Source organism: Vicugna pacos, chromosome 27 (genome assembly GCF_048564905.1).
Source record: "Vicugna pacos chromosome 27, VicPac4, whole genome shotgun sequence".
NCBI classification, from domain to species: Eukaryota; Metazoa; Chordata; class Mammalia; order Artiodactyla; family Camelidae; genus Vicugna; species Vicugna pacos.
In genome coordinates, this window is record NC_133013.1 from 24,211,789 (window position 1) to 24,236,893 (window position 25,105).

Sequence of the window (25,105 nt, forward strand, 5' to 3'; positions counted from 1 at the left end):
TCCCATTTCACATTCCTGTGTACCTCTCCTCAAAGTCCCCAGCCTCTGACCTCTCCAGGCACCTCCTTTGGGCTCTCATTCTTTTATTACTACAATCACTGAACTGTAAGGAAATTATCTGCTTCTGTGTATGTCTCTGATACTAAGACTCTGCATTCCCCGAAGACAAGGACAGCACTGTCACCGTCTCCCCAGTGCCACACACATAGTAAGTGCTCTGTATCTGTAGGATATACTGGACTGAAAAGCAACTGTAGCTTTTAAAATACCAAGGCCTTTAGAATTTGGCAACAGATACAATTAAAACACATGCAAGTCATAATGAACTGCAGACAGCACCAACATTTAAAACATCATAATGCTGCTCTGGAATTAAAGTATCTCCAAATAATTAAAAACTACATGTTGGGGAGGGTGATAAGAGTTTATTGAATTAGATTTTTCTATTTACAACTGAGATCACATCTACATACTATTTTGCTAGTCTACATGGGTACATTATTTCTAACGAGTTTAGACTTAACGATGAATGGGCTCAATCGTACAAAAACACACGCATACGCTCACGCTAATTGTTTTAAAACAGTAGTGCATACAGTATACTCTTTCTAAAAAGCCAGCTTTGATTAAAAACCACTAGTTTCAAAGGTCAGTCTGATTTTGAAGATGAATCAAGATACACACTGTATGATTCTAAAGTCTATTTTAGCCATTTTGTACAGTTGCTATCTTACTGGACTACAGTATATATTTCTTAAAAGGACACTGATGAGGGGCACCATCTGGTATTAACTTTAACCAGACAGCTGGCTGCCTCCCCCTCCCCCCAGAAACCTTTGGCCAAGAGTTCTCCATGGTGAAGACCAGAAGGAGCCGGCGATACCGCAGCAGCAGTCCCATTACTGCTTGGAGGAAACAAGCAGACCCACGTCTGCCTTTAGTTCCACCGCACTACGCAACTCGCAGACGGTTCTGAGGTTAGAACATTTACCCCCGCACGTCAACACTTACGGGCACGGAGAGTCAGCCAGGAGAGAGGAAGAGAGTCATAGGTGGGTAGGTAAGAAGGTGGGCACGTGAAGAGCCAAGCTGCTCTGTCCAACACCTGTGTATGTGTGCTTTAACTAAATGAACTCAGAAGGCCAACAGCAGTGGACCTGCTCAATTCACTTTCCAAACCAGAACAAGACTAAAAAGCTCAAGCTTGAGTTCTCTCCTATGCGTAGGTTCCACCAGTGATGAGGAGCTCGTAAGCAGGATCTCTACTCCTTCTGCACAATACGATGCATGCACACAGCATGCCCAGCAGCTGTGGAAAGAAAACAGCAATGGGGGAAAAAAAGGCTGAAAACTCTCATAGCAAGTGTGTATTTCTCTGCTGGTAATGAACTGTTCCAAAGTTCAAAACTCTCAAATTATCAAAACAGCACTAACAGTAATGAAAGCAAATTCTAACAAAGACATTATCTTTTTAGGAACCAAGTACCAAGTTTTAGCTTCCCTGCCTCACATCTAAGAATAATTTGTGAAGCCAGCAGAAGAGCAAGGCTCTTCCTCCAGCCATCCCCACTCTCAATCTAGGGCAGTGCTGCACAAAAGAACTTTCTGCAATGATGGAAACATTCCCTGTCTGAGTTGTCAAATATGGTATCCACTAGCTACATGTGACTCCTGAGCACTTGAAATGTAGCTAGTCCAACTAAGACATTGCATTTTTAATTTCACTAAAATTAATTTAAACTTAGACATATCTGAGCAGTGGCTACCATACTGGACAGCAAAGGTCTAGGAAGTAGAATGATCAAGACTATGTATGTTGAGGAAGTTTAATGGTGGTCTTTTCAGGCATCTGGATTTGGGGAACATAGGCTTTATAATAATCCAGAAAGAGAAAAGCCCAGAACAGTCCAGAAGCCCTATGGGGGAAAACCAATCCTGATGCCAAAAAGTGTAGTTTGAGGGTTTCTGTTTCACAATTATTTACTCTTTTTGAAATGCAGGTTTGGCTCTGGGGTATTACATACATATTACTTTTTAAAGGTCACTCTTCCTTCATCATTTTATTTAATAAACCCTAATCCTTCTGTGGTAGCAAATTGGGATTGTAATAAAGTCATGCCATGTTATTCTGGATAAGCAAGAGGATTAAGTTGGATTAAAGAGAAACGATTCTAGAATTTTTGACCTGGCTTCTTACAAAATATAAACAGTTACCAAAGAGCTAACTAAGAATAAATTAATTTGCTGCTCTAGCTTTTGACAGTGAAAGGTCTCAGTTATTTGACTTTAAAAGGCAGGGCCCTCTGTACATATGGGGTCAATCTAATTTCAATAAAACGTTCCCAATCCATAAACAGACCTTCAAAGTTTGAAGTGGAAGATCACTAATGACACAAGCATACAGAGAAAAAAGATGTCCTTAATCTGAATCCTCCATGATAAAGTCACATACTCCAATTTCTGCCCTCATTTAGCCTAGATTCTACCCATTCAGGATATACCCGTGCTGCCTGAATCCATGCATTTCAGCATATCAATATTTGCTGAATGCTAGTAATGCAAAGCACCTTAAACACATTTTAAAAGCAAGTATTACTGAAAGTTTACTAAATATCTTAAGCCAATTCTTGACATGTTTAGTATCTAATTCCTAAAGAAATATATTTCCATTCACTGTACATCAAAACATTCTTACAACAGCTCTAAAAATCAAACACAATTATGTTCCCAGGCAATGTTAAATTGAGCAATAAAAATGCGAAGCTCAGAAATTACTGATTTGCTTGGGGAAAAGATCTCTCTTCGCATCCCCAACTCCTCACATTCTTTCCTGTTGGTTAACTTCTACTGAAGGAGTCAGCATTCTCAAAATGGGGTCTGAAATAAGGATCCTTTCTTTCCTGACTTTAATTTCAATTAAATCAACTTCTATTGATTAAAAACAATTCAATAAGCTTGATGAAACGCTACTCATGCTTGGGAATGAGTCTAAGAATATTAAGTGCTATGCAGTAACTTCTTATAGCGCAAACCTCATCACTAAGTATTGCAGGCCCATTTCCAAAGCCCCGCTATACTAAAATCTCAGTGATTACTGATGTTTTCCAACAACAGATTTTAAAATATCACACAAGTATTTTAGGTCCAGTTTGACTCCTTGCAATGAAACCTTCTCCTGCAATATTCAAGTCATGAGAACTAACCTGCACTTAGTCCAAATGTAACACCCAGCAACTGCCAAAAAAAATGATGACTGAATACGGAGGCAAGCGGTGATTTAAAATAAACTACCAAGGATTAAAATGTTCTATGATACACTATGTAGGCGGTGTTACGAGGAAGTAGGTATTGTTATACAAGGTAATTGGAACTGCACCCCCTTTCCTAAGAAAAATTTAGAAATACCTATCAAAAAAGTAATCCGTATTCTCTGATGCCTCAATTTCATGGCTAGAGATTTTTGCTGCAGACTTTGCACATACATAGAGGACATTCACTACTTGCATTTCTGTAACAGCAAGACTTCCGTAAGTGCCCATGAATGTAAATTAAATTATGAAGTATGTTCAAAAATTGGAATACAATATGCAGCCACAGTAACATATTAATTTGCTTTTAAAGAAGGTACAAAAGGTTATATACCATATGATTCCACCTATATAACATTTAAATGGAGGACAAACTTGTGGCTGCCAGGGGGTTGGGGAGGAGGCCTGGGAGGGAGGTGCGTGCAGTTGTAACAGAGCCGCAATCCCACCAGGCAGGATCTGGCACGGGAACTGTTCAGTATCTTGATTGTGGTGGCGGATACAAGAACCAAACAGGACATAAACTGTACAGAACTGAATACACACACAGAAATGAGAAATCTAAATAAAATCAGTGGATTATATCAATGCCAGTATCGTGACTGTGATACACAACAGTCTGACAAAACGTTACCACTGGGGAAACTGGGCTAAGCACACAAGGGCTCTGTCTGCATTATTTCTCAAACTGGAGGCCGCATACAATTATCTTAATTTTCTTTCTTTAAAAAAAAAGGTAGAAAATTGCATCCTATAAGCTTCTATCTGCATAAAAAATACTTATTTGCTTGTCTAACCACAAACTACTTCTGGAAGGATATACAGGAAACTGGGAACAGTGGTTGCCTCCACAGGGAGACACTGGAGAACTGCGGTCAAGACTTGAGAGGGATGCTTACCTTTTACAAAATTTGTACCATTTGAAAAAGAAAGTCATCAAATGGGTTTTTTTAACTGAGAAATTTTCAAGAAGTCAACAATTAAGATTAATCCCCACCTCCCAAATTTAGCCACTCAAAAATCAGATTCCCAAGCTTTGGTTTTTAAGTTTTTAAGAAAGAATTACTTGGCATATTTTTAAAAAGACTGTCAGAATCAAGCCACTTGATTTTAACTATCTGGGGAACCAATCTGAAGCACTAGGCACTCATGTCCTTTAACTCATTTTAATGAATAACTCGTACTCAGAAGCAGCAGGAAGGAAATAGCAGCTTCAGTCTCCTTCACAAGTGGAACACAGACCAGGAAAAAAGGAGCATGCTTGGGAAACAGTTCTCTATGAAATTCTGCTCTTGATCACTTCCTATTAAGGACATGCCAATGTTGAAAGACTCCAAAGACTGACAATTCCCATTTTTCCCGTATTGCCTTTGTAGAGAGCCTTACCCACAGCTGATACTTAAGAGCTTGCCAAATCAAAACCTAGATTTTATTATTATGACCAGACCTTTGAAATATAAAAGTCATAGTTGATAATCTGTTCATTTTAAAGGCTGGCTGTCCTCAAAGAAACGAAGTATCCTGCTGATCAATAAATAGTAAAATGGTTGTAGCAAAAATTTTTAAACCTCATTCTCTTATATTCAAAAATTCTGTTATAATAATTAACTAGTATTTTTCAGATTTTCCCTTCTTGATCATTTTGGTCCTACCCAAACTCAGGCCACTTAACAAGACTAGAAAGAGCAAGGTTGGCTAAGTACTTCATAAAGGGCAATATAGAAAATAGCTTAGGTTTTGCGAACCAAGAGACAAAACTGGTCTCTGTCACAACTATTCAACTCCACCACTGTGACACAAGAGCAGTGACGGACAACACACAAAGTGAGTGGGCTTACACAAAGAGAGGCAGGGGCCAGGCTGGCCCACAGGGCCCACAGGTGACCAACACTCAAACCAGAGATTTTTACTGATAAATTAAGCTTATGAGAAAATTTATTAAATTAAGCTTTATGCCTCAGAACATCAATAAAATGTGGCTTAACAGTATCACAAATCACACTCAAAATCAAAGGAGACAATGCTTAACAGCTCTGACACTCACAACAACAGCGGAAATCTTTCAGTCTTCACCATTATTTGAAACTCAATTTCCTATGATAGCTCTTAAGAGCTTTCCCACTTTAGAACCTGAAGGGAAGTGCTAATAATATTTCAATGCTATTAAACGGTATATTCTATCCAGCGCAAGTGTCAATTAACTGTCAGGTTTCATAACAGAATTTAAGAATTTCATCTTTTCAGAATCTTAATTCTTAAATTTGTAATTGGAGGCAGAGTATACATGGAGATGGGGGTTCAAGCTCTGGAGATGGTCCTAAGTCACATTACCCTTGGTCTCCCTCATTTTCATGGTCTTTAAAGCAAAGGGAACAGGGACTGGACAATCTCCAACTATGCTTTTAGCTCCTTCCCTCAGGATAGGTATACAAGCGCAAGAGCTCATTCATCTTTGAGTTGTTTCTGCCTTTGCTCAGGTTTTCCACACCCAGGGCAACCAACCTACATCAGATTTTGAATATCAAAAGTTTAAACATTTACAGGTACTCCTCAAAAAAAAAAAAAAAAAAGAGAGAGAAAGAAAGAAAAAAGAAAACTTATTTAAAAATTCATTTCAAATGGACGTTTTTCCCCTTAAAACAAACACTTTTTAATTTTCAAAACCACTAGGTTTTGAGTCTGTAAAAGCTCTGAATTCCTAACTTAGTTTTGTTGAACTGAAAACATCAAAGCTTTATCAGCCATTTCTTGTCAGGATGATTTAAGTATAAAATGCATATGAGAAGGCATATTTAAGAGACTAGTTAGAAGAATATTTATTAGCCCCCTCCCCGCAAAAATTTTTACTGAGGAAGTATCTGGCTCATTAATAATAAGCTTAATTACATGAGGGACATATCTGAAGTGTTGATTTTCATCAGTCTTCTATATACACGTTGCATACTTCATGATCACAAGCACCACACAAGTCTAAAGCTTTTTTGCTATGTGCTGACCCATGCAGCTTTATTAGCACACATACAATCATTAAAAATGCACAGATCAGGATTTCACCTGGGAAAGAGACTTCCCTCATGTTTCATTATTTTTAGCTAAATGAATGTGTTTGCACAATGAAAATACGAAATACATCCCTGCTGATCAACAGATTACATTACTGCTATGCTGAACCACAAAGTAAATGCTTAGAAGGGCAGAGACCATAGCAAACAAAGAACTAGGCTTTTTAATTAATCATTTCAGCGCTGTTTGAATACCAGCAAAGTAAACAATCACCCTTTTGCGATTTTAAATGGCACTTCACATTAAATACACTAGTTTCTGTTCAAATACACAGAGAGCAGACAATCTAATCTATTGCCTATATCTATATTGTCTAATCTATAATTTATCTAATAATTAAAAATAGCAACACTTTCTTAAAATAGATTCTCTAGACCTGAAACATGTTTCAAGAACATGTTAAAAGAACACGAAAGAACACTGAGAACTAGATCTGATGCAAATGATTTTCAATCATTCTCAAATAGTTGTAATATTCCTCTAACAGAATTCCTAGGAAACAGCGTATACATCTGAGAAACTAAGAATATAGGCAGTTACAGTGGGCAGAAAAAGAGCCATCTTTCTTATTTGTTTTTTTAGGTGGGAATGGAGGCTAAAGGATGTGTGAGGTTTTTGTTTTTTTTTTTTTTTGATAAAGTGAGAGGTAATTAAACAATTACCAACGACTTTGTACAAGCTATTATTAAGGGGAGAAAAGACTTGTTTTCACTCGTAGGAGCTGGGACAAGTCCCCACAGCTGCCAGCAAAGACATGGTACATTTCCAGATAATGTCAAGTGGTGTCACAGACTTCTTGATGACAGTCTGTCTGAAAAAACTAAGTCCACAAACATAAAAGAGGTTACCACCTCAGTCTTTATCTAAAAGTCTTTTCTGTAAAACAATAAAACTGCTGCATTCGTGTAAGAGACTACCGCAGTGCTAGTTCTTAATTTATGTATATGAGCATATAAAAACCCTTGAAGACAGAAAAACAAGAAATGGAAGGAGAAATTTACAATGATTAAAGTAAAGCTTTCCATTTCCAAACTAAAGAAGTTCGATTTTTTAAAAGATTCTGTTAAGTTCTACTAAAATACCTTCCAAGAATACATCATGACAACAGTCTGCATTTTGAACAGGTCACTCACTCACTAAGTCAAGAAAGTAAGACAAGGAGTCCCCTCATACATGGTCCGCTCCCCCCAACCCCCATCTCTGGTTTCTGGGACCGTTCTGGGTCTATGTCTAGAGACAGGAAATGGAAGATGTTGGAAACTGGTGTCTGGTACCTTAATCACTTCCAAGTTATCTATATACACGAAGATTAACTGCACTTAGTGATTAGAACCATTCAGGGCTGACATTGGAGGATGAGTGGAGCTCCCTGACTAGCTGTGCTTACCTGAATAGCCGCAAAGGCCAGCGCTGCCCAGATAACGTGCATCATGATTTCTTGTAGCTTCTTCACAACTAGAGCCTCACACCCCTGAAACACCCAAAGTCATCCTCGTTAGTCTGTTTTAGAAGTGAAAGCTGCAAGGTCACGTACTTCTACTTATTGGCAGAAATGGAAATGACAGAAACTAAGAGAGGGAAAAAGAAGAAAATACGTTTGAAAGTAGTTTACAGTAAAATTAAATGGCATCAAAGACAAGTAAAAATAGAGCTCCAGGTAGAGATAATTCACAGAGAAAGACAGGTTACCAGGCCAGATTCAAGTGCTGGCCAAGACACTGAGCCTACCTCAGCGTAGAGGTCAGAAGGGTGGGCCAGGCTGCCATTGCAGCTGCTGGCAGTCTCTTTGCAGCAGCTGAGAGGGACGCTCTGGTTTTTGGTTTCTTTGAACCAGTCTGTATTTTCCCAGTCTGAATAGTTGTGAATTCCACAACAGTGCAGCTAACAAAGAAAACAGAGATTACTCCCCACAAAACACATAGTCCGCGTTGAACTTTGGAGCTCCCTGCGCTGCAGAGCTTTAAGCTCCTCCAGACCAGGGATGTCCAACAGAACTTCCAGCAATTACAGACGTGTCGTGTCCTCCGGCTGTATGCCCAGTATGGTAGCTACTAACCACCTGAGGCTACTGAGCAATTAAAACGTGGCTGGTGTGACCAAGGAACTGAATTTTTAGCTTTAATTTAAATAGCCACAAGTAACCAGGGGCTCCAGAACCTCCATATGAAAAGCACACTGTGAACAAGGGGCCGTTTACAGCTAAGAAAAACCTTTACATCTTACCTGGTAAACATTTGATTCTGAGCTAAATGTTATTTCTAATGACAAAGTATTTAAAATATTTTGTCTGAAATGTCTGGGCTTTACTTTAAAGATATGCGGGAGTAATATATGAAACAAGATTGACAAAAAGCTGAATTTTTGAAGTTGGTTTATGGGTACAAAGATCTACTATAGATTCTCCGTGCCTTCATGTATGGTCCTACTGTCCATAACAATTCTTTCTTCCTTTCTTCCTTCCTTTCTTTCAGTTTTGTCTAGTACCTTTTCTGGTCTTGCTTTCTAAAGGTATATGAAGACGTCTCACCTCCTCTGAAGTCCATGTGGATTTCCAACTTTCCTGTGACATACATACTTCTCTTCCATTAGCTCTAGCTAATTATTTTTTGGGGAGAAGTCAGGTGCCTCTTAACTGGCTTTGACTAGGAGGTGATGGTGGAAAAAAACTTTTCGAGGGTGAAGGTAAAATTATTGGACACAATCATGAAGCTAACCATGGGTGTAAAGGTGTATGGCTAGTTTACATAGTAACAGAGTTAAGTTTAATGTTGACTCAACAGCAATTGGTCCTCAAAAACAAACCAGCCTCAAGAGAACTCACCTGCCTCTGTACATAGTCAATAGCCCGGCTAGCAGCATCGGGGTTGGTTCCATTGTAGGTCTTATATACTTTCTGAATGCTGCGATCAACCTCATTTTCCACCTGAGTCAAAATAAAGAATTCAGTCCCTCAAAAATACTGGTAATAGTAACATTAGTCAAGGCGCCAGCTAAAATGCCTAATGGTATGTATGCAAAGTGGCCAGATATATCTGCGAATTTCTTGTAAGAAAAAAGTTTTCTCCCTTCCTGCTCTGAATAGATTCAGGTAAAACTTCAGACATCCTATATCACATGGATTAAAAGCAAAGAGAAGCTGTGTGCAAGATGGCAGACTACCAATTTATTCAAGAGGGAGAAAGCAGTTGGGCCTTGAGATAGATGTCCTAAATTGCAAATGGACCACCTTCTTTTTTAAGGAGGTTTTCAGTGGGTTCTCAGAAGACCTATTCACTTTCCTTTCCTAAAGAAGGTAAAAATTAAACAACTTAAAAAGCCCTCTACAAGATATTTTTGGGACAAATAGCAACATTATTTCCATTTTACTTCATGTTTATTTAGAATTGGCAAAAGTAATCAACAGGTAAAAAAAAAAATCAGTCCTTGGACGTGGCACTTTATAAAAAGCTGCAGTTCAATGTAGGTGAGTGAGGAGACAGGAAATAAACTTTTCATAACGCACCGCTGCCAATTATTAGAGTAACAACTAAAGTGTCACTTAGTAACATCTGCTTGCACCAGATTCTCCTTACCCTTCTGAGATAACCAGACCTATGTGGTACTTGTATCAGTGATGCTGTAAAATTATAAAACTGATAACCAGGTCATGGGTAGGGGCATAACACACTGCATTATCTTTTTGGCATAGCTGCCTGGTACCTTACATAGCAATGGCTGAATATTAAATTTGCACAATATGCCTTTGACTCAAAACCGTAAGTTACGGTGAGAAGAACTCTACTATGCCTTTATAACGGCTCTATATTTATACTCAAATTAATTAATTTAAAGCAGCCTGTTCAGCCTTAAGGGTACTGTAGACAGAAAACAAAAATAGGCAAAATAGAAAGGAAAGGAGAAAGAAAAGAAGAAGAAATGCCCAGAAAAGAGGAAAGAGGGGCAAGAGGGGGCGGCCAACACAGCTGCCTCGGGGTTCGAGTCCCTCAGGCTCCCTTGTCCCCCAGGACAGGGTGGGACGGTAAGATAACAACTCTCCATCTCCGGGCTCCACGTCCAGGACCAAGGCTTTTTTTTTTTTTTTTTTTTTGAAAGAGGCAATGGAAAATGAAGTCCTCAGTTCTTCTAAAACAGAAATCAGGGAATCTATATAGGGAACCTACGGGCTGAGGAAATTGGGAAAAACTTCTCAGCTGATCAACTATTCATTTATAGATCATTCTGAAGTCATTTAAAGAAAACTAAATACCTACAAACTAGAACAGAAGTACAATCAAACCTGCTGTATTAAATGAGACTAGAAGTCTTAACAAATAATTTCTCATTAACTTTAGATTTTTAAAGCAGTGGCTAAACTGAAGTAAAGCAAAAAAAAAAAGTTTACTCTAGAGATGAATTTACTCTATTTCACTTAAAACACTTAAACCCCCTTTTAAAACAAATAAATTACAGTAGACGACATACCTTTGCTCTGTAAACATACCCCAAGACCACTACAACAACTTCTGTGACAAAAACCAAGAGTAGGATGATGACAAACTGTAAAGAAAATGTAAGGAAACACTGTCAAAAATTAAATACAAATGAAAAAATAGCTCTGAATACTCTCTTGATAAAAAGCAATTATTTGAAATAACTGCTGGAAGTTTAAGACACATGTTAATTCTGTTCCAATTATAAGAGTCCAAGAGAACAAGGTGTTTCATGTTCAATTCAAGCAACTCACACAAATGAATATTACCACAATGAAAATGACGCACACGCTCAGCAAAGCACTTACTGTGGCAAGTCCACAGCGGCTCTCCCGGATCGTGGCACAGCAGCCAATCAGCCCGATAATGAACAGCAGGGCTCCTACAGCTATGATGACCACGGCGGGGATGAGAGTGTACACATCTTCAAAGAAGTGGTCGTAGTCATCGTAAGTGATGAAGACATAGGCTCCCACGTAGCATAAAATGCCAGCTGCTCCCTGTAGAAAACGAGGTCAGGGCGCTCGTAAAATTCTCCACCCCTGCTGGTAAACATCCCCACTATTTCTTAGCATGTTATAATTCAATGAGATTTTCCATCACTCAAATCTACTTGTAGACTTTTTCCAGTGAAGCCAACAACTCTCCTATTACTCATTAGTAAGAACATTCCTAAAGTTGAAAAATTTTCCAAACTCCATCTACCTTTCAATAATTGCTGGTTCATCGAGGACCAAGAAACCATGAATCCAGTAAGTAAAACTGATGACAAGAATGAAAACACATCCCCTCTCCCTAAGGCCTACGTGTCCAGTGCAGATCAGTCGGCGGGGGGGGGGGGGGGCACCTTTGCGCATCACAGCTGCCCCCAACAAACGGGGAAATCAGGTACAAGTGGCAGAGCCGGGATCTGAACCCAGGCAATCTGACTGCAGAATCTGCATTTATAATCTCTACCGCTTTGGGGAAAGAGTAACCAGTTACCATGATACACATTTCTAAAAACTTCTGCTGTCCTAGCTGAGACTGTGAAATGGTAAAGCTAGAGGGCCAAGTTACTAAAGAATTCTGTGAACTCTTTAGGTCTCTTTATTCTTTAGAATCATGTTTCACAAACTATGTGAAGAGGAATCACCTGAAGACCTTACTGAACTGCAGACTCTGGTTCAGTAGGTCTAGGGTTGGGGCCTGAGAGTCTGCTTTTCCAACAAGTTCCCAAGTGATGCTGAAGCTGCTGGTTCATGGACTACACTCTGAGAAAAAAGGCTTTAAAGCACTTAAAGGGAAAGTGGACGCAGAAAGTCATGGAACAGCTGCTGCCCCAGACACCACGCTCCAGCTGCAGAGTTTTACACACATCCTGCTCTTCCTGCTGTTGACTTTGCTATCACCGTGTACCAGCACAGCGCGACAGCCCAGTGCCACTTACTTTCATGTGAATGAGCAAACACATGTGTACGTGTTAAACCATTTGGTCTAATAAACTGTCATTTGTAGAGCACTTTGAGATTTTCACATGAAAAGAATTATTTCACCATCCTTTAAAACTTAACACATAAATCACTAATCTTCAAACTAGAACAGAGCCTCCACGATGTTACTGGAAGTATCATTAACTCCTCTCAACCTGGAAACTCAGTTTACTTCTCAAGCCTGCGGGATCCTGCAAGCTGGGCATCAACAGGAGGCCAGCAGGATCATTCAGACACTAGGCCAGTACGATTGTTCAGATCTGGAAGAAAATGATCCCATTCAGGTAAAGTTGATAAACTAACTTGATTTTCTTTTAATAACATGAACTTTTTAAAAAGAGAAGACAACTAGAATCATAGGGGCAACTGAAAAAAAGCCATATTCTTTTCAAACTCTCCTCATCTGGCTGGCAGGAGTCCCCACTGAGGGCTTTCTTCCCATTTCTCTCAGGGCTCCTCTCATCCTCTTCGTGGACTCTTCCTTACAGACTGAAATGCTAGTGATCTTCAGGGTTCTACCTTTGCCCCTTCTCATTTTGTAGGCTCTCCCCGGGTGACACCAGCCACTGTAGCTCTCTACCTAAGCCATTATCTCAGAACTATACATCCTGATCTGGAAGTTCCACAGGCACCTCACACCCTCAATCGACCTCGAACTCTGCCTTCCTGCCCACTCCTTCTAACCTTCCCTTATAGTCCGTACTTCACAGCAAATGGCACCACATTGACATTTGCTCGTCAAATGCCTGCGAGTTGCTCTGTGCTTTCTCTGACCCACCTCTACATCCCACCACCCACCTCCTCCAGGTTTACTTCCAAAACATGACCTGAAGACAGTCACTTCTCTTCAACCCCACTGCAGAGTTCCTGTCTTAATTTGGGCCCTACCACTGTTCACCCTAAACCTTACTTGCTGGTCTTCTCTGTCCCTTAATAATGTGTTCTTTATATGACCAGTTATTTTTGTTAAAAATAAAACCAGATCAAGGCATTAGCTTGTTTAAAATCAGGAAGAGGCAAATAAGGCCCCTGATAAACCAATCTGTTCCTCCCTCCTTTGCAGCCTCAGACTCCATTCTCTCTCATGCACACTGAACAACAAAAAGACTCTTTATTTCCCAATGTACCACATGCTCTCTCACCTCTTCACCCCTGCTGCTTTGGAATGTCTCTCTTCATCTGCCTGGGAACGCCCTGTCACCCATTAAGATACAGTACAGCATCATCTCTTCCTTTTGGAAGCTATTCTTGACCATCTTAGGCTGGATTAGGTGCCCTTCATCACAAATCACCCCCTACATAACTCTTACAAAGCATTCATTACAACTGTTGCGATTCTAAGTATATATGTCTCAAAATGCCTTTTGGGCACAAACTTTGCCCATCTGTCTTTCATCCAGCACGTCGAACAGTGCTTGGCACACAGCAGGTACCAGTCAAAACCCACTGAGTACACTTCATCTCATCTCTTCCCCTGAAACTGCCCTCCCATCTCTATAAGCTTTGATCTGTATCTTGCTTTGTTTCTCTTCAGTTCAATATTTATAGCTTTTAGTTCACTATTCAAACAAGATTTGGCAACTTACCCAGCTTACTGGATTCCTGATGGCCATCACATCTGGAATACATTAGTTTATCAATGCTTCACTGATCGCAACTGTGCCTGTTCAAAGGCCCTCAGAATTCACTGACTTAACTTTGGTGGCATATTATTACAGGATGAAGGTCCAAGAGAGGGAAAGGAGACACAACTTAATAGTTTGGGTGCATTAATTACAGAAGTATATGGAGTACTCAACACTCTTACGAAGCACTACTTTTTCTTGACTACGTATTTGTGACATATAAACACACACATATGTACACACACACTTTGTTACAGTAAATACTTTAAGTCCTGAAATTCAATTAGAAGAAATCCTAAATATGAAGCAATCAAATTCGGTCCAGTTTGTCTTCACTAGTTGTCTCTCCTTTGGATTCTTGGCTTTTCTTAATAGGCCATCTTCATTTCTTAAAAGACTTGAATTAAAATGAATTCCGTTTTTAGTAAATGAGATTTTAAATGACAAATTTGAATGAAAACAAGATAAAACTAGAGGATATATGTACTTAGCAATTAATCTGCAGCACAGGACACTGAAGAACTATTCGCATTTTAAATACAAACGATGAGTTTTCAACTTAAAGAGATTCCTGTGAGACTCACACTTGGTGCTGCCTGGGAACGAGGCCAAGTGCAACGGCCCCAGCGCTGCCGTCCTCCAGGCAGAGAGGAACGCGGTGGAAGGCTAGAGGGGAGCCGTCTGCAAAGCTGCCTATCCTTTTCTAATGGACTCAAAAGCAGTTTCTTTTCCCAGGCTGCAAACCAGTCCACATCCAATTCCCATAGCAGAGTTGAGAACATAACACTTCTATTTTGACAACATACAGAGGGAAGCAACTTACTAATTGTATACAACCAGAGCGGAAACTGCACTGACTGCTAATAAATCAAATTACTTGTAAATAGAGGCTGTTTCCTAAGTTGAAGATAACTTCAAAATTTTCTTCTTTTAATGACATGTATGTATAGTGCTTGATATAAGTTGTATAATAAACAACTTACGAAATGAGATCAGTTACTTCGAAAACAGAGAAGTTGTCCAAACAACAGCTAAAGATCTAAAAACAGCAATAAGCAATCACTTTTATGAAATTCAACCATTAGGATGAAAAATAGAGGTAGGGCTTGTATGGTAAATGGAAGTAAGGTAATAAGTAATTCCTAACTAGGAACTTTGTAGTTTGCATATTTTAATATAGGAGTTGTGGCTATTAGAAAGGCTAAAAGGTGACCAGGTTTAAACCCTTCTCCTGAAGGGTCATGCTGGGATTGGGACGATCAAAGGATCCGGGCTTTGCCAACAAAGCAGCTGCAGCAGGGGGAGGAGGCGCAACACCAGAGGAGCTGAAATGTAGAACTTGGAAGCAGCTGGAATGCTTTAGTCAACGCTGAGAAAATCGGCGCCTGTAAGGAGGATCTGTGCCAGGACAGTATACTAAAAATATGTACCCTTTTTACAAAGAAGTGAAGGGAAATTTAAGGGAAGAGCCGAAACTACAGAAAAAAGAATTTTTTAAAAAGCCATTCTTCTTTATTTTTTAATAAGCTCATGCTCTAAATTAAGTCACAGAATTTCGAAACTTTTAGGAGAGTTTTTGCACAACACCAAGCTGTCCCACTAAAAACCAAGCTACCTATAAGAAAACAGAAGTACGAGTTACAGAAGTATGATGCCTCACCTCATCCTTTTTACCTTTCCACTGCTTACACACCAATGTGAAGCCCCTTCAAAATAAGATTTCATTCTTACATAAGGTTGATTCTTCTACAGTTTAGAAACAAGTGTTTTGGTTTTAGAAATCAGTTGTTTTGGTTTTGTACTTTTCAAATCCTCTGAAAGATGATGAAATGATAAAACCCATAAAACTACTAAATTCTTTTCTAAGGAATATGAAATGAAAGGGGCACATCAACCACGGTGAAAACTGCCACTGGAATGTGGCAGTATTAAATGTGACCTGTTACAAGCTAGGACTTAAAACAGCTCTGCTGTGAAAAGTGTACCTAAATGGAAATGACGGTGGAAGTATCCCACAGGACATGTGGGTGAAGGCACATCTGACTTTCTTGCAGTGGTAACACAGCAGCCACAGATTCACGTGCAGAACTGGCAAGAATCAGGACGGTGTAAAGATGAGGGGATCATCTGAAGTCATTCAGCTAAAAACAGAGTGACAAATTCTTATCTGTGAGAACTGCTACTGTGGAGAGATTTCTGGCTCCAACAATCAACTGGTAAAGCAGAAAAGAATGGAATGCTGGGAGAAAAAACAGTCAAGAAAAGGCCTGGCAAAAACCACTCATACTCTAGACTTTGTAAGAACGCAGATTTCAAAAAGGAGGCAGAAGACAAACAGCAGCAGAAAGTCATCTTACACGTATCTTTTAACATTTAACTCAGTTTCCTATGCAGGCATATTAGTTTCTTACGTAACTCACTTCTCTCCTATGAGTAACCCACTGGTAATTCTACACAGTACGTTTCTGAAAGATTCCCCAAACTCTACCACAAGTGTCTTAAAATCACCTTAAATCTTTCAGCATTACTTACCATAATATTCTCTACTCCGCACGTACTTCGTTTCAATTCTGACCTATTCCGATGAAACCCTTCATATCATTAAACACAATCACTCCTTTACCAAGTCCAGTGTCTCCATATTTCATGGTCTCTCTTATCAAGGAAGAAAAAAAAAAAAAAAGACTATTCCAAAGATTTTAAATTCTCTTTCAGAAGTTAAAGCTACTCTAACCAAGAATTTCTGAAGCTATTAAGGTATCACTTTCTGTCTAACAAACTGGTCAATGATAACGGCAAGCAGTATTCAAAGATGTGAGGGCACAGACAGAAGACCCCTCAGGAGCAGAGATTAACACAGAAAATCTTTTTGGAAAGCAATCTAGCAACACACTATCAGCCTCAGCATTTAAGCTTTTGTGCCTGCTCACCGCATTTCTAGGCATTCATCCTTAAGAAAGTTAAGTTAGGTGGAAACAAAGATTTGTATAAGGTATGTTCATCAAAATGTTATAATATTATAACAAAATTACAATAGCAAAAACAAAAGAAAAAACCCTGGCATCCAGAAGTATACTTGCATTACAGCCCTTAAATATGTTTAAGCATAATTTAATGTTTGTAGTATGCTAGGAGAAAAACACACTTACATGCAGACATTTTTTAAAAACATCAAAATGTTAATAATGGTTGTCTCTCAGGGTAGAATTATGATGTTTGTTTTCAAAAATACATTTTAGTGTCTTCTTTAAAATATTTGCATAATCAGAAAAGTAAATATTTAAAACTATATCTGAAATTGAGGCTTTGTTGTCCTTTCACAAATGAATTCTCAGATCTGTCCTTAACTGCTAACATAAATTAGGTATTTCTTCAGTCTCAAATATTTTAGGCACCTCTGTCAGTCTTCCCTGTTTATCACTTTTCTTGGGTCTGCCTGGCTTTGATTCATCTTGATGTTTTCTGACAAACAAATTCTGATCCTTTTAGTGCATATTTTTTCATTTTTCTTCATAAATAACACCTATCAAGGAGATAAGTTTAAAAAAAAACCTAATCGGGGGCGTAAAATTTTGACAACTTCACTGTCACTATTGCCATTATTCTTTAAGAAAAAATATTTTAATCCTTTAAACCAATATTACTCTGATGATATTCCAAAGGTCATGGTCTTCAATTCTGTCCTATTTTCACTTTTTCTGTATTTGGCTTTTAATAATGATTGTTTATCCAGCTTAAAAGTTATTCTGTTTAATCTAATTTATATCTACCAATTGAAATCCCCAAGTGTTCAGGCTGCAGTGAAACTGGAGATCAACCAACTGCCACAGCCAAATTATTGTAATAGCAAGGAGATTAGCTATTTTCAGATTGCAGGGCTCCAGGAGTTATCTGAGAAGCATGGAATTTAAACATGCATTTTTCTCTGAGACCCTCTGTCCCTCTGCCCTACTCTAACTGTAAAAACAGTCAGTTCTTACTATAGACACCCGAGGTGCTTAAGCTCAGAGTTCGTCCATGCTTAAGTTACGTGTTCAATCAGTAGCAGCGACAATGTAAAATACAGTATGTTAGCATTTACTACAGATTCCCCTTAGTAAATCAGAAACAAATACATCAGTGCAAATAATTTTTCTCATCTATTGCCTCTACCAAATGATTGAGGGCTACTGAGAGAAGAGATGACATTTTTAAAGGAAAACTTGAGACTGTCCATGAGTATACGGGGGAGGGGGAAGTGCACCTAGAAATTAAACTTAATGGAATAATAAATGATTTTGCCTGTCTGTCTGACCTCTCTTCCCATGAGTTGTTAGAAAGCATGGATTACGCCTTTTTTTATTTCTCAGAAATAGGTAAAGCACAGATATTCAATAAGCATTTACTGAGTGAATGGTTTTTAAGGTATATTTGTTTGATACAAGTGTAAATTTTGTGGAATAAATTTTCCGCAAAAATCCTAACCTAAATTAGATCTTACGGAAAAAGTTCAAAAAAATATTTCAAAGCATGATAAATATCCTAAAAAGCTAGTAAATAACCTATTCCTTAAATTGCCAACTAAAGAGAGCTTTCCTGCATGTGGTCACTGGGCCGATTTCAAGTTCCCAAAGCTGTGAGTTCTTTTGGTTAATGATTATTCAGAGCCACAAGGCACTTGGTCAGTGGACAGATGACTGAGAATGCAGTACTGGAAACATTCATTTTCCTAATGGTCAAAGACAAGTTAAGGAATAGGTCTAATATTAGACATATTAGACATATTAGACATATTAGACATAGCATAACTTGCTTACTGACAGAGTTAGCTTTTCTTCTAGTGAATTGAAAAACACGAAAAAGAAAATCTGTTAGCTAAAGGAGTGTTCAATGACATTCTCTGTCAGAGCAGTCATTCATGATGACTGAAATACAAGAGGTAGAGAAACAAATTCCAGGATATTAGATGAAGGTTCTGGTTCAAAAGTGTCATATTCCCAACTCAAATGTGTAAGGTATGCTGCAAAACACAATATATGTATATGGAGATTTGTGGCAAGAGATTTTCCTTGAAATATTTTGTTATACAATTTTTAAACAAACGCATGAATATACAGTTAAACATCCTTTTGGTAATTTGAACATACCAAGTATATTCTTGCCTTAGGGCCTGTTGGCTGCTCCTTGTCTTAACCGACGCCATCTCCTCCAAATCACCCCCAAAATCCACTCCTTCATTTATTCCAGATTACATTTCACCTCCTTGGAAGACACATCTTTGCCAACCTAAAGCACCCACCCAGTCACTCTGTCACATCACTTTGTTTTAATTCTCTGCATAAAACAGCATATCTGACATTTTTCTTGCTTATTTTTAACTGTCTCCCTCCATCAGAAAGTTCTGTAAGAACAGAGATCTTTACTTTTCCACCATTTTACCAATAATAAAACATTTGTGTTGTATTTGTTTAACAAAGCAATGACCCTTAATTGTATGTATTCACAGAGGGAAGTGTGATGTGAAATTTTCTTTTTAAGACAGGATAAAATTAAAAGGTTATATATGACTTTCAAATATAATTTGTATGTAAAGGGTATTTCACGTAAGTGAATGATGATTACTGAAGGCGCCACATTCCCAAGTTGTTCCAAAGGCATTTAAAAGGTGTTTGACCTTGTGGTATTTCCTACTCCACAGCTGTTATAGAGTTACTATGGCTTCTCATACTGATGAAAAACACCCTACACAGATGTGCCAGATTATAAATGCTACAAGCATGGACAAAGCTCTCTCTTGTAGCCCCTATAATGCCCAAGACGTATATGAGCAAAATAAATGCTAGCCAATTGGTTTTTCAAATAGGGTAGAAAAAGTAAAGGTAACTTGTGTAACATGGGACTTGATTAAGAACTCAATTAATTTACCAGAATAAAAATCTGAAATTAAACAGTACCAATTTAAACTTGTTTTAGATGAGGCCTCCTGGGTCAGATCAAATGACCCACTTAATTGAGAACCCTACCTGACCTTGGTACAAAAGTGTAGTCTATAAAAGAGGCTAATGACTGTTCCAGGAGTCTTGAAAATTTAGTCACGTAAATCAAACACTCCTGACTTCCATAAATTATCACGGGTCTAGCACTAATACACATAAATTTAAAGCTATGCCACTCCATTAAAAAAACCAAAGAGATCCAAGTGGTACATCCTTTCACTTGTCCAAAATCACCTTCTGTGCTACAAATCCTAGTATTTTGGAATTTGGTGAGGGACTCTCCATTTCCATTAAGACAATCCTCAGGATTTCAGAAACCACTGTTTCCCCTTCAGTCTGTGCCTTTCCATAGTAACTTTCTTAGACTACATTGTCCAAAATAATCTAAACCAAGTCAACATTAACAACTTTGGCTGTCAGATCATTTAATGCCCATCCTAAGTAATTCAAGTACATATCCTCTTCCACGTCACCACTCACTGAACAAACTGCCAACTGAACCAGGATATCAAGATATTAAGAGGTGTGAAATGTTGCCAAAGCAATTAAACTTTTAACACTTATCAACAATCAGCCATTACCATTCAACAATGAAGAGCCAGTGCAACAGTTAAAAGATCTTTGCTAAAGTTGCCCAAGGGAAACCAGATACTTTAGAGATGCTCTAGGTAGGGAATGCTGATTCTTCCACTTAAGTATTAAGGCACTGAGAGGAGGAAGGGCCACTGTATAAGAATAATCTTATCAGAACTGAAGCGTGCATTACAAATTCCCAGGGAGAACAGGTTAGCACTTGTTTTATGTACTTCCTTCCTCTTAATGACTTAATTCTTTAAACTGACAAGTTAAATATTGCAGTGTAAATGCTGGTGTGGGTTCTAAACAAGGTTCAAATCAGTGTTTTACAGAAAGTGACTCTAGCACAGCCTAAAGTTCCCTCACCTTTCCAAATCTTCTGAAATCACACTCTGCTCCAACACCGCAGGCTCCAGGGTACAGGGCAACCCCGCTTTGCAGGCGGGCTCTGCCCCACCTTGGGCGTGCCACTTTATGTAAACGTCAATGTCCTCATCTGTAAAGTAAGCACACCACTCCCTGCCAGGTGGGACTGTTATAAGGATATTCCACGTGAAGTGCTCTGCACAGTGTCTGGGTACAAAAAGCCCTTAGATGTTAGTTATCATTACCAACATCAACATATTCCAATAGTTTGTCCCTAAACTAATTCTTTGGTGGGAGACACACCTAACATTGCTTCCTCATTAGGTATGTTGCACTAATCCTGCTCTATGCCACAATTTTTTCCCTGCATGTCTGCTTAACTTCCTCATCACAGCTCACAAATGTTTTACTATCCTACTAACCTAGACAAAGGGTGTCTTTACCACACAGTTTAACTTTAGTCTTGGCTTAAGAACCCACTATGAAAAGCACGAATGAAGTTCAATATAACCTTCTTCACTAAGTGCCAATAGTACATATACCATATTTTCCAAAGATTCATGAGTAATCACTTCTGAGTTAACTGCTATTTTAAACGAAAATTTAATTAAGAAAATGGCTCTTGTATTTCCATTATTTTTTTTCATTAACAATTCCAGTCCTTGAGCTTAAGTAGCCTAGAGTTCACCTGAAGAGTGCACAGATTATTCTTCAAAATCAAATTGTTATGCCCATAAAAATCACAAGAAACTGTAAAGGGTACAAAGCAAAGTTTATGCCTAAGTATCTTCTTATCTAATCGTGTTTCCCATCTGGATATCCCTGAAAACTCTTTTACCTTTTAAAAAGGCTTCTAAGTCAAACTAAAGTATTAAGAAACGCAGCTCTAACTAGATAAGAAGCAATCATGAAAACCAAGTCACCTGGGCGATTCTGACCAGGTACCATTAATCAGGATTCTTTTCATCACTTCAATACCGTGGAAGACTCAACAGCAATGCATGTGTGTAGTAAGTGCCTTGTATGTAATTATCCTTTTATGTTACAGCAGTCAGGATTATGAAGTTTCATCCTTTGTGGGTGGAGGGGGGACGGGATTTTAAGTAGGCAAAGATCCTTTCTGATTTAGGTCTGTGGGTGGGAAAGAGTTGAATGGGGGACACACCAAAGTATGGAAAGTGGGAATGTTCAGTAAGTGTCCTGGGAACCCGGGACACAGAAGCCAATGTTTAAGAACATGGTCAAATCGTGAGGAAGGAAAGGTGATTGAGGACTTAAGCTGCAATACCAGGAGAAGGTGGTTGAACTTACTCTACTGCTTAAGTTTTTTTTTTCTTTTTTGGGGGGAGGGTGTCGTTTGTTTTTTAAATAAAAGTGATGTGAGGGAGGAAATGTTTAATAAGATTTATCCGGGTGCAAGGTCCAAATGAACTAGCAGGTGGAGAGATTGAACAGGAATAACACAGGTTATTACAAAAGTGCATGGTGAGATAAGGACCTGAACTAAGATGAACTGGCTATAAACACCCCTTTCTTTGGGGGCGTGTCCAAAATATTCATAAGCCACCTTTTATTGAAAGTGAACTCATCACTTTCAGGATCTTGTGACATCTGAATCATACTGAACCAAGGTTAATAATCCTAGGCTGCCCATCGCCATGAACAAACAAGTAGATTGATTTTCTTGGTCACCAGGATTATTTGGCTTCTCAAGTTGAAACCTCTCCGTTTTCTGGGCTGGTAACCAGCCAGCCAGCTCTCCACACACAAAGAGCTCTAAGTCAAGATCCCTCGGCCGAGTTGGGAGCGTCCCCGCACGTCTGCACGGTTTGCTCACACGCCTCGGGGCTGCCAGAGGAGCCGCGGCGGTCCGGGCCCTGACAAAGAAGCGGAGCCCGACCCTTGGGGGAATATCCTATTTCGAGCCCGATGTCCTCAAAGAATCTGCAGTGAGCGCTCTCTGTCCAGCAGGCTGCTCCAGGGGAGGCCGGGGTGGGGGGTTGGCCCAGCCTCTCAGCGCCGGGCCCCCGGCACGGAGCCAGCCGGCGGGGGCGTCCGGCCGAGCGCGGAGGCCGCCGGAAGCCCCCGAGGCTTCCCCCTCACCGCCCTCTGCGCCCCGGGCCTCCGTCTCGGCCGGGGAGGGACCCAGCGAAGCGCCTGCAGGGCCGGGCCCTCCGCGCCTGGGCTGCAAGGATTCGTTTCCCCTCTGAGCCCCCAGTGCCAGCCCCGGCCGAGCCCGGGTTCCCATTGGGCCCCTCGGAGCCCCGGCCGAGGCCTCCTTCGGGCCGCGCCGCCGGGCCCTCGCCCCTTCCCGCCCGCAGGCCCCACTCACCCAGAAGATGAGGTTGAGGAACACCAGCACCGTCTTGGAGGAGGTGATGCCGCACTGGCCCATGGTGCCGGCGGTCGGCTGGGGCCCTGCTCGGCGAGCGGGACGCGCTCACCGAGCGAGGCGGCAATGGCGACGGCGCCTCTCCGCTGGGAACTGCGCGGCCTGCACGGCGTCCACCGCAGCCCCCTGCGCCGTCGCGCACTCCGGCCCAGCAAGCACCTCGCTCCTCCGCGCAGCCGCCGCAATCCCCGCTGGGGCCCCCAGCTCCGCTCCCAGGCAACGGAGTCCCGCCCCCGGACGGGCAGCTTCAGCCAACACTCCCGCGGCGCCCGCAGAGAGGCCACGCCTCTTAAAGGAGCCGAAAGCTCAACGCCTTTTCTTGGCCTCTGGCCGCCCTTGGATGTAGAGGGCTCTTTCGGGATCTTCCAGAGCTCCAAACTCAATCTCCTCTTACTGAGCTGCGTTTACTACACCAGCCTTATGGGTGATTCACAGCCCGAAGAGCGCCGTCTTCCTACCTAGCCGTTTCTCCCCTAATGAGGTCGGAGACACTAATGTCTCCTACTCCACGTGGAGATTTTCCTGACATAATAACACCTGAGCATTGTCTGGGAGAAATGCAGTGAATATCAACAAATATTTACATATAACTTATTGTGACAAGTGCTACGCTAGCTCTCAGAAGAGTCGCCGGAAAGGAGAACAGGCTGGTGATGGAGCTGGCAAGGCGGAGACATTTTTATGTGGGTGTGTGGTGGAGGGCAAGGTAACGCATAAGGTTTATTCCTGGGTAGGGCATTTTGGAACAAGACTTAGATGGATCACAGAAACATCTTTTTACATAGCAACATTTCACACTCTACCCCCAGTCTTGGATTGACCATAGTGATGAACAATTATTGAGAGCTTATCCCACGCCAGGCTCTTCATGGCCATTGGCTCATTTAAACCCGATCACAACGTTAGGTGGAAGGTACTAAGGTTATCAGCCTCATTTTACTGATAGGGTAATTGAGGCTTAGAAAGATTAACAAACTCGCCCAGAGCCACAAAGAGAGTAGGCAGTCTAGAGAAGAAGCCACATTCTCAGCTGCACGCAAAACTGCCTGTTTACTGTCTTTCCCGCCATTACAACCCTGCACTCTCTCCTTGATTGGCCCTTGAAGATGCCCATTCGCTTGTCCTTAATCATCTTTCTTTTGCAATCTCCCTGGCTAATCACCTTCCCCAGGCACTCTCAGCAATACCTTTCCATCTCAGCCTCCTCTTGATTTTCACCAAGCAGCAGCTGCCATTTATTCACTCATTAAACTTTGTGCAAGCATCACCTCTGTGCCTCCCTGTTCCAGGTGGTGGGCATTCCACTGTGAGCAAGACAAATCCTTCCCCCGTGGAGCTTATATTCTGGTGGAGGAGGTAGACCTTAAGCAAATAGGCAGGTAGGTTTATGACATGATATTGGGTAGTGATAGAAAATAATTCAGAGGACGGGGATTAAAAGTGAGGTGGGAAGTCCTCTGAGAGGAGAGGACACAGGAGGAGACCCAGCTGACGTGAGGGAGCAGGTCATGTGAATATTTAGAAGAAGAATAACCCAAAGGTGCGACTAGCAATTACAATGGCCCTAAAGCAGGTATATGATCAGTAGGAAAAAGAACACTAAAAGGCCTGAGATGCTGGAGGTCAGTGGAGAACCAGAAGTCAGCAAGACCATCTTCCCATGCTGATGGTGAAGATACTGCAGAGCTCTGAGCAGGCCGTAACACCATCCAACTTAAGTTTTTAAAATCACACTATTCATTTTTGCCACATCATGTATATCCCAGTTAAAATTTAAGAAATCAATCAATTAATCATGGCTCTCAGGTATGATTCCCTTTAAGTGTCTGTCTCCTTGCTGGTTCCCACCTTCTACACAC

At 40.5% G+C, this 25,105-nt stretch overlaps 1 protein-coding gene across 1 annotated transcript; it reads right to left on the bottom strand.

Moving 5' to 3' along the window:
* Window positions 1-405: 405 nt before the first annotated feature.
* TSPAN3 (tetraspanin 3) lies at window positions 406-23,532 on the bottom strand. Its single transcript, XM_072950942.1, has 7 exons — window positions 23,187-23,532; window positions 11,149-11,340; window positions 10,833-10,907; window positions 9,193-9,294; window positions 8,100-8,252; window positions 7,759-7,842; window positions 406-1,309 (listed from the first exon to the last, which is right to left on the bottom strand). The coding sequence occupies exons 1-7, from the start codon at window positions 23,247-23,249 to the stop codon at window positions 1,217-1,219; spliced, it is 762 nt and encodes a 253-aa protein (XP_072807043.1). The 5' UTR covers window positions 23,250-23,532; the 3' UTR covers window positions 406-1,216.
* Between the last annotated feature and the right edge of the window lie 1,573 nt (window positions 23,533-25,105).